Source organism: Lontra canadensis, unplaced genomic scaffold (genome assembly GCF_010015895.1).
Source record: "Lontra canadensis isolate GAN:19392208 unplaced genomic scaffold, GSC_riverotter_1.0 scaffold94, whole genome shotgun sequence".
Taxonomy (NCBI): Eukaryota; Metazoa; Chordata; class Mammalia; order Carnivora; family Mustelidae; genus Lontra; species Lontra canadensis.
Genome location: NW_022631088.1, coordinates 3,720,553 through 3,733,250, shown reverse-complemented (window position 1 = coordinate 3,733,250; position 12,698 = coordinate 3,720,553). Strand labels below are relative to the sequence as shown.

The 12,698-nt window shown below is 53.6% G+C and overlaps 1 protein-coding gene across 1 annotated transcript in view; it reads right to left on the bottom strand.

Moving 5' to 3' along the window:
- Positions 1-295: 295 nt before the first annotated feature.
- The window catches only part of SLC28A1 (solute carrier family 28 member 1), a 44,876-nt gene continuing 32,473 nt past the window's right edge, over positions 296-12,698 (bottom strand). Inside the window, exons 11-18 of the mRNA XM_032836858.1 lie at positions 11,575-11,700; positions 6,171-6,301; positions 4,964-5,132; positions 4,638-4,835; positions 2,026-2,107; positions 1,224-1,322; positions 1,000-1,111; positions 296-747 (exon numbers count right to left, since the gene is read on the bottom strand). Coding sequence (XP_032692749.1) covers positions 675-747; positions 1,000-1,111; positions 1,224-1,322; positions 2,026-2,107; positions 4,638-4,835; positions 4,964-5,132; positions 6,171-6,301; positions 11,575-11,700 — 990 coding nt within the window. The 3' untranslated portion in view covers positions 296-674. The remainder of the gene's footprint in view (positions 748-999; positions 1,112-1,223; positions 1,323-2,025; positions 2,108-4,637; positions 4,836-4,963; positions 5,133-6,170; positions 6,302-11,574; positions 11,701-12,698) is intronic.

Here is a 12,698-nt window from a genome sequence, read left to right as displayed (position 1 = left end):
TTAAAAAACATTTGGAAAACTTTTCCTATCATATCTTGCTCAAGATTGGTGAGTCCATTGTAAAACAAAGACAAACCCTAAAGAAAAACCCATTTAGCTTTATTTAGCCGGTGTTTTCCAAGCCTGGTGGGTCATGGAACCTTCTGAACACCTCGTGGGGCAATGTTCCACGGACACCAGTTTGGGAATGCTTTGGGCAAAGGCAGCAGGGGAGCCTCTGAAAGGAAAGGAAGGGGTTCCCAGGAGAACCTGTCTGGCCCGGGCAAGCCACGGCAAGATTCCAGTGTGAGAGGAGGAGGGAGGTGGCTGCAAAGCCCAGGGTGAGGGACCCCATAACTGGAGGGAAGGGTTCATGTGAGAGACACACAGTGGGGAGAGAGAGAAGACCAGGGTGCTGTTTGGATGTGGAGGGGAGAGACGAGGAGGCAGAGGTGACCCTGAGAACTCGCATTTCGGGAGGGAGCAGGAAGGGGGCGGAGACTGGGGGGCAGCCATCACTGCGTCCACACCACCCAGTCCCGGCCCGCTCACCCCATCATTCCTTCCCAACCGTGTGACCGAGGGGAGTCTCAGCCCCGTGGCCTCCCCCAGAGGGGGCCTGGAGAGAGAAAGGTGGGGACAGCCGCATCATGGGGAAGAGCAGCCCCCAGGAGGCCAAAGACAGGCTGTCCCCGCTACGCACAGATCGTGTTGTTGTAGAATCGACAGCAGACGTCCAGGGCCTCCTGGGTGACTGCTGGGCCGGGGCTGCAAAGAAGCAAAGGCTGTGGTTTGGCTCCAGGCCTGGCTCTGCTGGCCACAAAGGGCTGTGCATCCCTGGGAAAGTTGCTTCATGCCTCTGGTCCACCCTTCCTCTCCAAGTCTGCTCTTCAAGCCCCATATCAGCCACGGCCTGAGCATTCCTACCCCTCGCCCCAGAGCCAGAGGCACCCCTGAGGCACTTGGGCCCTCTGCACCCCGTCACTGTCAGGGCCCCAGAGCCCCCGGCCCGGGCCTCACCTCTGGAAGGCCTCACGGCAGCACTGGTACACCTCGAAGCTGCTGCCGCTGATGGTTGTGTTCAGGAGGGTCGTGCAGTCGGCCGCCGCCCCCCGGGGCACATACAGGATCCCTGGGCAGGGAAACAGCTGGTGGGCAGTGTCTGTCCCCCCACCCCCACTCCTGCTGGGAACTTCCAGAGAGCTGGAGCCCCAGTGTCCCACCCTGGACAGACCAGCACTCACCTGCCACGCAGGCATTCACCAGGGACACACAGGTCCCTGTGCAGAGCGCCCGGAGCACTATCTGGGAGAAGTCGCTCTTCCGCTGGGGGGCCATGGAGGCTGCGAGGAAATGGGTGTTGAGGGCCAGGAAGCCCTCAGCCCTCGGCCCACAGTCTGCACCTCTGGATGCCTCTGCAGACTCCCTTTCCCCTTCTGGGCAGCTGGAGGGATAGATGTTGTCCTCCTGACCGCCTATGGAGTTCGGGAGTCCTCCTTGGCCTGACTTGGGCCCCCAGGTAGCGCCCCACACCGGCCACCATCAGAGGCAGATGTAGTTTTCGGTCAGGCAGACCTAGGATTCAATGCAGGCTCAGCCACTAGTAGCTGAGTGACTGGGGCCATCACTTCCCTTCCCCATGACCAGTTTCCTTCTCTGTAAAATGGGATGGTTACACCACTGGGCAGGGGATCAGTGAGGAGTGGAGCTGCCGAGAACCGTGCAGGGCTCTCCTCCCTAGGTCTCACCAGGGCTGCCTGTCCACCATGGGTATGGGAACCATGGGAACCGGCAGGCCAAAGCCTCGGGACGGGACGGGCCAGGCCCGCACCTTCCCTCCCTGCCAGACTCCTGAGCCAAATGCTAATCCCTGGGGAGTCCGGGGGCCACAGAGGTCTCCTGGGACTGGGAGGCTCCTCCACAGCCATCTTGCTCAGGCCCCACCCTGGACACACAGGAGGACTGAGGCCTAACGATCCCCCAGAAGGCTGTCTCAGAGCCAGGCCCCCGAGCGCCCAGGGTGCTGGGGAGGCCCCCAGGACTCACTCAGGCCTCCCAGCATGATCCCGATGGAACTGAAGTTGGCAAATCCACAGAGGGCGAAGGTGGTGAGGATTTCTGCTCTGACCTGAGAAAACAGAAGAGCAGTGAGGACGCCCGTGCCCCTCGCATGGGGCCGGGCACCCCCACACCACCCTGACTCCCTGCCCTACTTGCATCCACCCCCGTGTGTCTTTGATCTTTGCGGCCCACGGTGCTTGCCAATCCCCCACCCCAGGCCTTGCAAACTGGCCTCTAGGTCCGAACAGGCCTCACCGCCTGAGAAACAGCCCCCTTCCCATTGCTTCGGGAAGTCCCCTTATCTTAATTGTCAGTCCTTCCGGGTCTGATTCAGGGTAGCCCTGGGCCCCGGGGGCACTTGGTGAATTGGCTTTCCTAATCCTGTTGATGGGAGTTTGTCTTCCTGCAGGTGCTTTCAGGCTGAGAGCGGAAGGAGTGCAGCCTCCTGAGACAGTGAGGCACTGAGAGCCCAGCCGGCTGGGCTCCACGCGTGTCCCCACCTATGACCAGACTGAGCAAGTCAGTAGCCTCTCTGTGATTTGGTGTCTCTGTCTGCAGCGTGGGAATGACAGCGCCTGTCTGAAGGGCTGTGGCAGGGGTCACACCGTGTGGGGGGAGTACCAGAATTTAAGCAAAGTAATTCTCCTTCCCCTCCCAATGAAACAGTTATCTAATTTCCCAGAAAGAGGTGTTAAGAGCCAAAGGGAACAATTTGGAATAAAAAAAAAAAATGGCTTAGATCATACCTCACACCATATTAAAAAAAATCAATTCTAGAGCACTGAAGCAGATAAATACTGATATCTTAAACAGCAAATAATAGAAAATATAGGGAGATGATAATGATCCTTACAAGGTAGATTACTTTCATTTTGGAGAGGAGCAAACCGAGACTCAGAGAGGTTAAGTAATTGAGGCAATTCACACAGCCAGAAGGTGGCTGTGTCAGAATTGGAATTCAGTTCTGTCTGGCTGCAAAACTCATGATTTTAGGTATTTCACTACATTGTCTTAGGAATGTAACACCTACCAGATTTTTGGAATGGAGATAACTTTCTAAGTTTAGAAATAATAGAAGAAATCACAAAGGAAAAGATTTGGTGTAAAATCTGTTAAAAGAAAAATCCCCAAATGCAAAAATAAGGGGGAGAGAAAACCAGGAAATATATACATATAAAACAAAATAGAAAAAGGTTAATGTCTTTGTAACATAAAGAGTTTACACAAATGGATGGAAAAATATTAAGGCTCCTGCATCCTGCTTGCTCACCTACCATCACCTCTCTCTACAGCAGCTTGTGGAATCTTAAAATGTAAAATGTCAAATCTTCAGGAACTTTCTGCTGCTCCTCGGCCCGCCTCTGCTACAATTACCACCTGTTCTAACTGTGCTTCTCTCCTTTCGGTTCTCCAAACAAGTGCTTTTCAACCTCGGGGCCTTTGCACATGTCTTTTCTTTGTCTGGAATGCTCTTCCCAGCTTCACCTGGCCCCTTCGCCTCCCTCCAAGTCTGGGCCTAAATGCTATACCTTGCGGCGGGGGGGGGTGCTTTTCTGACCAGCCCAGGCAAGGAAGACCCCTCTGTTTCCTCCTCTTGTTTCCTTTGTAGAACTTCATTCAAATTGTGGTTTACTTTTTCTTGCTTCGCTTCCTTGGGCTTTTCACCAGATGTACATTCCATGACAATAGGACCACATCTGTCTACTTCCCCTTTTTAAATTTCTGGTGCCTAGCAGAGTGCCTGGTACCCTAGCAGTCTCAAGCAGTACTTGCTAAAGGAACAAAGCTCCTAAAAAGTTTCTAAAGGAGCAGCCCATCCACTATCTCTAGAGAGACTGAGACAGGGGTTAAGGACAAGGAGGAAGGGGAGATCTGTGCTTTTGGTCTCACTAAACGGAAGGCTACATTCCCTTACAATTTAAATCATAATTTAAAAGACAAGAAAAAATATTTCCCCTTCGAAGTGCTTGCACCCCAAGAGATGCAAATTAAAGCAACGAGCTATTATTTGCCTGTTAAAGTAAGCACAACTTTTTTTTAAGGAGGCTGCTCGGTGCTGTTTGGTGTGTGGTAAAGTCCGAGCTCGCAGCCCAGCTGGGGGCGGTTTCCGTCGGTGCCACCCTTTGGGAAAGTTACTGGGAGCGACCACAGGAGGGTTCATGCCACGTGACTCATCCAGTCGTCCCACATCTGGGAAAGCTCTGGAGGAAATGAGCCGAGAGGAGGGAGAAGTTCGGTGCACAGAGCTCCTCCTTTCAGCACCGCATAAAATCACCAAACGAGACCCTTAACCCAAGGGGGCCCAACAGCAAGGGGTGGGTTAAATGTGTCAGAAAGCATCCGTCAGAAATGATGTTTCTGTCCTAATAGTCGGGGTGGGGAAAGCCGGCTCCGACACAGGGTAGAAGCCTCCTAAGAGGCTTCGGAAAGGAGGCAGTGAAGCCCGAGGTCATCTTGTCGCTCAGGGCACTAGGACTGGGAGGCTGGGCACCACCTCCGGGTGTCGCCTGCCTGTCCAGGAGCTGGGACAGCTGTTGCCCGGGGCCCGGGAGCAGCAGCATCACACCCCTGCCACAGGGAGGGGTCCGGACACTCACGGAGATCCACTGCTTCTTGGTGCCGACCCACTCTTCTGCTCCCGCGAGGCGGCGCTGCTTGTACTGGGCCAGTTCCTGGTAGGCCACGAACTCGTTCAGGAACAGCTTAGTTCCCAGCAGCTCTGCCACCACCGGGCAGTCCTCCCAGGCCACCCCCATCAAGAAGGCCACAGGCCTCAGGGCGTAGGAGCAGATGAGCTGAGACACAAGGCAAGGGCAGCTGCTGGGACCAGGGCTGGCTGGGCCTCTGCCGGGTGTCCCCCAGGGCCGCCCCCCTCCCAGCCCCACGCTGCCCCTTGCAGGCCAAGCAGGCAGCCCAGCGGTACCTGGAAGCTGAGCTCCTGGGCACCCACCATGGCTCCCAGCCAGGAGAGGGCCGCGTTGACGAAGGCCAACAACGCCAGGAAGGCAATCAGGTTAGCTCCAATGTTCCCAACCAGCTTCACGGAGATGGCAGCCCCGCTGCTGGCGGCTTCCAGTAGGTTCCGAGCTTCTCTGTTTTGGGGACCAAGAACCACCATGATGGGCCTGTCCCCACACACAGCGGGGCTCTCATCCTATAGGCTCCGAGAGGAACCTTGGACAAAGTATTTCAGAGCTGAGGGAACTTGTTTTGTTTCTGAGACCCCGGAGAGGGGAGGAAGGGGCTGGTCCGAGCACTAGGATAAGGCCCGGACTGCCAGCGGCCACTTAGGGCTTTGGAGAACCTGAAAGGAGGCTGGTCAACACGGAGGTGTGTTATAAGCCTAAACTCAGACCAGATTTCAGAGATTCAGGACAGAAAAAAACCCCAAACAAACCATGAAATAGCTCATTAATAATGTTTTATATTGATTACATGTCAAAATGACAGTATTTTAGACACAATGGATTTAAGAATATGTTATTAAAATCACTTGTTTCTTTTGCCTTTTTAAAAACACAACTATCAGAAAACTTAGCATTCCAGATGGGGCCCACACTCTGGTTCCATGGGGCAGCACTGCTCTAGACCTGCCCGCCGTTTCCCCAAGCACACTGGTCAAAAGGATCTTCTCAGCAATTTTAACAAAGTCCGTGTTACACGGTGGTTGCTGGGCTGTGATGAGAGGTGTTAGCAGGGGAGGGAAATCAGGGATGGTGCTGATTCCGTATGTGGCCACCCTGGTGGGGGAGCTCAAGGCAAGGGGAACAGCTGGGGGAGGGCTTTCCAGGATGCTCTCCAGCACACACACCACCAGCTGCTCTCCCATGGGACCTGCTGGTCCTTTCCCTCTGGTCGCAGCCAGGAAGTTAAGATGCAGGACCGGAGTCCAGGTGTTTTGTGAGCGAAGCCACAAGCCGGGCAGTGAACAAGGAGAGGGACTGGGGCTGGGCTGAGAGAACCAGACACTGCTGCCCCTCCCTCCCCTCCTCCCCCTCTCCCAGAACCTCCTCTCTCTCCCCCAGAACCTTCCTCTTCCCTCCCTTCCCCCCCCCCCCGTGGCCTCCCCCCCCCCCCCGTCCCCCCCCCCCCCCGTACCACTCCCCAGGCCACCCTCCTGCAGTGCTCACCCTGCGGTCAGTTTCACCCCTTCTGTGCCCTTAAACTTGGACTCCTCCACCTCCGGGTAGACCAGCTTGGAGAGGGCCAAGGCACAAGGGGCGGCCATCACGGAGGCAGCAATCAGGGAGGCCGCATCGATCTGCAGGGTTGGGAGTGAGACTTACTGGGAGACAGAGAGAGACAGGAGTGCAGCCCAGGGCAGTTTGGTGCACGGATGCTCTGCCTCACTGGGTCATCCTGGCAGTACTGCTGTCAACCATGGTGACAGTAGTGACACCTTTTCTGGCCGTATGCTCAGAACGTGCTAGTTCCCTGCAGGACTAGCAGGGAAGTGGAGTGGAGCCAAGCAAGTAGTGTTAGCCCACTGTCCGGACAAGGAATCTGAGGGGGCCCCCCAACACTAAATGTGACCTGCCCAGAAGGAAGACAGAGAAGGAATTAGAACCTTCATGTCTTTTGGTTCCAAGTTCAGAGTTCTTCCTTCCCTTCTGGGCTGTCCCCCTTGGGGCACTAATCTGAAGGCTGGTCCACCATCGCCTGAAGGCTTTGTGAGGGTTTCAGACAAAGCTCAGAGGACAGGAGTTGGGATGGATCCAAACGGTGACTTAATTTGACCTCATGATAGAGGAATGTCCTTCCTCTATAGGATTCTTGTCTTGAATACTTACTGGGAAGGGAGCTTACCATTTCAAGGCAGCCTGTCACACCCACTGCTGTGGTCAGAGAGCCACCAAAGTGGCCCCCCTTTGGCCCTAGGTCTGTCCACAGGAGACACGCTATGGAATTCCTGCCCAGCACGATGGCCCAGCAACCTGAGCCTCAGGGATTTGTCCTTCCTGAGCTATTATCCTCACTCTGGCCTCAAACCCTTCCCTTTCCTGTGAGTGTATGTGTGTGTTTTAAGGTTTTCTTTATTTATTGGATAGAGAGAGCATGAGCTGGGGGGGGGAGGGGCAGAGGGAGACGGAGAAACAGACTTCCTGCTGCACAGGGAGCCTGCTGTGGGGCTCAGTCCCAGGACCCCAAGATCCTGAGCTGACCCAGAGGCAGATGCTGAACTGAGCCCCCCAGCCCCTGCTTCCCTGTTTTCCGCCCCAGAGATGGATGGGATGTTTTTCCAACGCTGTATTATTTACCAAGTGGAAAAATCAGAACCAACCCAAACATCTAACTCAAGGGAACGGCTAAGCATTGTCAAACCGCCACGGGGAGGCTCCCTGTGAGGTCATGACCTGAGCCAACATCAAGAGTCGGACATTTAACCGACTGAACCACCCAGGGGTTCTTCCTTCCTGTTCTTCTAAACCCCCTTCATTTATTTTCAGTGGGGAGTAGAAACCCCTTAACCCAAGTATCAGCACCAACGCCCACCTCCTGCACACCTGTCCTAGGCCCTGGGTGTGCAGCCCCCTCTTTGCAGGAAGAGACCAGCCTCGGGGCAGCAGTCCTCTCTCCACGTTCCAGGCTGGGCTTTGGAACATCACCAGCCTCCACGGGGCTGCCCAGATCCCATGGGGACTGTGCCAAACCAGAATCTAGGGCTTTCCCCTCCAGCAGCCAGGACCCTCTCCCTACTGCACTTTGGAGGTCACCTCTGCTTTGCCACCCTGAGCAGGGTACACATCCTATCGGTGTCACATTCCTGGACACTGAGTGGGCCAGGCCTGGCCAGAGCCTCAAGGGCTCCGGCTGGTCATTTCAGCTTGGAAAGGGCTGAGTTCTCTCCCGGCTGGCCTCCCTGGGGCAATGGGTCAGTCCACACACAGACTCCCCACTGCCAGCGACATCTCAGGCTGTGACACTTGCAGTCCTGCTGGCAGGCACCCCGTCAGAACACCTGTTCCAGAATCCCAGGGCCTACTTCTGCTCCAAGCTTTCCCCTCTCTACCCAAAGGTGTCCCATGTGGAGAGGGAGAGAGGGTATGAGCCCTCCATCAAAAATAACTTTACTGGGGCGCCTGGGTGGCTCAGTCAGTGAAGTGTCTGCTTTCTGCTCAGGTCATAATCCCAGGGGCCTGGGATGGAGTCCCATACGGCTTCTCCCTCTGCCCCTCATGCTGCTTGAACTCTCTCTCTCTCTCTGACAGATAAATAAATAAAAACTCTTAAAAAAAAAAAACAAGAAAAGAAAGGAAAAGAAAAGAGAGATGTATGAGAAGTTCACAATGAAAGAATTCAGTCAAGGGAGCCCTGGGACCTCCGAGCAGGGGAGGAGGTCTAGACCAGTGTCATCCAATACAAGTACAATGAGAACCATGTCTGTGATTTTAAATTCTCTAGTAGCCAATTAAAAAAGTAAAGAGAAACAGGTGAAATTATTTTCGGTAATGCATTTTACTAAACCCAACATATCTAAAACATTATCTTTCCCTTCACGCAATCAATATAAAACTTATCCATAAAATATATCCATTTTTCCCGCATGAAGTCTCGCAGCACACTTCACCTCAGACCAGCCACATTTCGCAGCTCGGTAGCCACGTGTGGCTAGTGGTCAGGGTTTCGGACAGCAAGGGAGAGAAAGGAGAAGTGTGTGAGAGGGATCCTTCTGGAATTCAGGGGCTGAGGGCAGAGTCAAAGAAACAGTGATGATTTGCCTGGGGGTGGGAGAGAAAGAGAAGGGGGGGCATGTGTGTAAGGCCCCCTGCTGTGGGAGACGGGGGGGGGGGGGGGGGGGTGGGCTGGGGCGCGCCCTGGGGCTGCTGCAGTGGCAGCCAAGAGCCAGGTGGGGGCAGAAGAGAGCTTCTCTTATACCATACAAGAGGCCCTTCCAGAGCAGGGAGGGAAGGAGGGAAGGAAGGTCTGGGGGGCGCTTTCCACCTGGGCCGGCTAGGGGGGCTGGGGCCTCGTACCAGGGCCTGTGCAGGAGATCTGGCGGCCTCTGCACATACTGTTGAGCTAAAGGGAAGTGGACCGGTCAGGGCAGCAAGGCTCCCACGGTGGGAAGAATGCCCTTCCTTTACTGACCCCCCCGCCCCCCAACACGCTGCCATGACAAAAGTTTCAGAAACAAAGTTGCGAGTTTCCATTTTTGAAACATCCAATTCCTTCCAAAATCAGTTCAGGGTAGGGGGGCTCTCCTGGGCCTCGGTGATACAAGTGGGAACCAGAGGATCTCTAAGATTCTCGTTGGGAGGCGGCCAAGCCCAGAAGACCGAACCCCAGAGCACAGGGGGACTTTTGGGAAAGTCACACAGCCTCTGCTCTGCTGGGGTGTGTGTGTGTGTGGTCTCTGTGGCCCCTGTGCCCTGAGGGCAGACTGGCCCATTACCCTGCCCACTCCAAAGAACAGAGATGAGAAAGACAGGGGGAATTTGGGACCAGAGGAGGGGACGGGGTGGGTCATTCTAGCATTCCCCTCTACACACACACATACACACACACACACCCGCATGCACACCAGGAGGCCCACCTCACTCTAGGGGCTGAGCCCCAGCACATGACAGGGATGACACTTAGGCTGTAGCTCTTTCTTTCCTTCCCCCCCCCTTTTTTTTTTGTAATTACAAATAATGTTGGCATTTGGCATTTTTCAACCGCTTATGAAAATATTTCTGTATCATAATAGTCCTAACCGGATGAAAGGGAAAGAGTATCTTTAAAAATATTTTAATTATTTATTTGAAAGAGAGAGAGCACAAGAGAGAGCAGGAGCAGGGAGGAGGGGCAGAGGGAGAGGAGCAAAGGGAGAGGGAGAAGCAGACTCCCCAACAAGCAGGGACCCCAATTCCAGGACCCCGTGATCATGACCTGAGCCCAAGGCAGGCGCTTAACTGACTGAGCCACCCAGGCACCCGGGAGGGAGTATTTGAACTGACAGATGTTCTCCCAAAGGTGATGGCAAATTACACTCCTATTAAGAGTGTCCCATAGTCTTGCCAGTTAGAAGCACATAAAGAATTCCTGTGTGGCTCGTCTGTTAAGGGTCTGCCTTCAGCTCAGGTCCAGATCTCAGCATCCTGGGATCAAGCCCCGAGTCAGGCTCCCTGTGGGGAGTCTGCTTCTCCCTCTGCCTGCTGCTCCCCCTGCCTGTGCTCCCTCTTTCTCTGGCAAATAAGTATTTTTTTAAAAAATAGAGGTGTATAAAATGCTACACATCTTCCAGAAGAAACAGAGGTTACTATTGTTTTAATTTCTTTGACCATCAGTGAGCTGGAAGATCTTTTCATGATTTATGAACTATTTTCACCTCCTCAATCATTTAAACTTTTTAAACATTGTAACTTTCACCATACAGACATCTTTCATTTTTATTAGTAGCTCTGTCAGCCTTTTCCCTTATACTTCTGGATTTCATATCATGCTCAGATTTTGCAAGAAAATATCAAACTGCAGAAAAGCATGGGTAGAATTACCTCATTTTTAGCCAAAAAAAAAAAAAAAAAAAGGCAAGTATATGCATATTCAGGTATAGATACTTAAATGACGACACAGACCGATCTGGAATGATGAATTTTAAGTCAGTCGTTCTCAAATTGAGCACTAGAGGCATCTGGAAGGCTTGTAATAATACGGGATGGCAGCCCCATTCCCAGTGTTCCTCATTCAGCAGGTCTGGGCTGGGGCCCAAGAATTTGCATTTCTAACAAGCTCCCAGTCAAACTGCTGCTCAAATATTCTAATCTAGTAAAAGCAGTTCCCTTGAGAAGTGGGTTTGAAGTTTTTTTTTTTTTTTACTTTCTTTGCTTCTGCAAGAAGCAAGAATTCCTTTGATAGTTAAGAAAAACATTAAGATCTTTAAAGATGTGCATGTGAAAGCACAAAGAAGCACAGAGTGTTGGACAAATGCAGGAGGCTATTACCAGGCACTCTGTAAGGGACGTGTGGGAAGATTCATGCCTGCTTGCCACGCAGGATGGGGACTGGGGTGAGGGTTCGAGTCACCCCATTGGAATTTGACCTAGAAATGCATTGCTCTCAAAAAGCTGCACAAGCAATAATTTAGGGGCAGACGAGGGACTTGTGCCCAGCAAGGATGTGGGGAAGAGGAGGGCAGGGGGGAGTAGGACAGATCTCCAGGGAGAGCCCAGGTGAGGGACCATGTGTAGGAGTCTTAGAGTCAGACAGATGTGGGTTCGAATCCCTGCTGGGGCATCCCACCTAGTCTCTGGGCCTCAACTTCCTCATCTGTAAAATGGGGATGTCGAGATACCTAGCACTTTGCCTGGTACGTGAGTGTGCTCAGTAGGAGGAACACTGGGACCTCTTGCCCCCAGTGGCCACGTGAGAAGTCGGAAGGGTTGAGCCCACCTGGCCTACTTTCATTCAGGGGCATCGCGGCAGCCCGGGTTCTGGACACAGCCCACGAGAGAAGACTCTAGGTTGCTCTGGCCATGGGCTGTGTGGGGCTCCCACACAGGAAGGTTTCAGGTTCTTGAGGTTTTCAACAAACAAAGGGAGAGCTCGACATACCCCAAAGGAGATGTAGGCGCCCAGCAGGCTGCCAGCAATGGTGGCATAGCCTCCGGTCATGACCGCGTGGATCTCAGAGAGGGTCATGTCGGCCAGGTAGGGCCGGATCAGCAGAGGAGCCTCGGTCTGCAAACAGAAGAGATGTCAGACAGCCAGAGCTGGCCAGGCCAGTGTGGACCCCAGGGTGTCTCCTCCCTCTGCCCCCTGGGAGTGGGGACATCATAGTGGGTCCTGGGGACCCCAGCGGCAGAGACGGGGTTGGGGCCATAGTTTGTGCTTGGCTGGGCCTCCCTGGACCTCTGCATTGGCCTTGCACTCTGGAGGGACCCCCAGCCCTTCCTCTTGGCCTGGTTTGCTCCCTTGGGTCAAGTGCTCACTAGGTCCTGGCATCCCACAAGCACCTTACATGTGTCACTCATGACCTTCTGAGAAAGAAGTGGTCATCCCCCTTTCCCAGGAGAGCACATAGAGAATCAGAGAGATTCAGAGAATTACCTCTGTTCATGCAAGGGGCCAGAAGCAGATGGAACTCCAGGCCTGAGCTTTTAATGAAGCTATGGGGTTTGCCAGAAAGAAAGGAGATGGGGATTTGATGGGTGTTTACCAGAGGGCATCTGGGGAAGCCTGGAGTCATTCATGTAGTCACTTAATAAACACTTACTGAGCACCTCCTATGTTCCAGACTGTTCTACAGAATAGGGATGGGGATTAAACAAGATAGAGCCCTGACCGCATAGAGCTTTTATCCTGGGAGTAGTGAAGGAGGGTGGGTTATGGGAAGAAATGGACAACCAACAAGGAAACTGGGAGATAAACAGTGTTTCATAGACAATGCTAAAAGCTACGGAGATATGTGTGGACAAATGCCTAGTGGCTGCAGCATATTTAGAATTGAGTAACAAGCAAAGGCCATCCCAAGGAGGGGACATCGGAGCTGAGACCACAGGTGCCATCGGCTGGGTTTGGTAGCACAGCATTGCAGGTGGAGTGAACAGCCAGGGCCCTGGGGCAGGAAGGGGGGCAGGGCAGGGGAGCAAGCCAGGGTTGCATGATCTGGCTCGTGTTTTTAAAAGGGTCGCTCTATCACGTGCGTGAAGGACAGAGGGTAGTGGCAGGAATGGAAA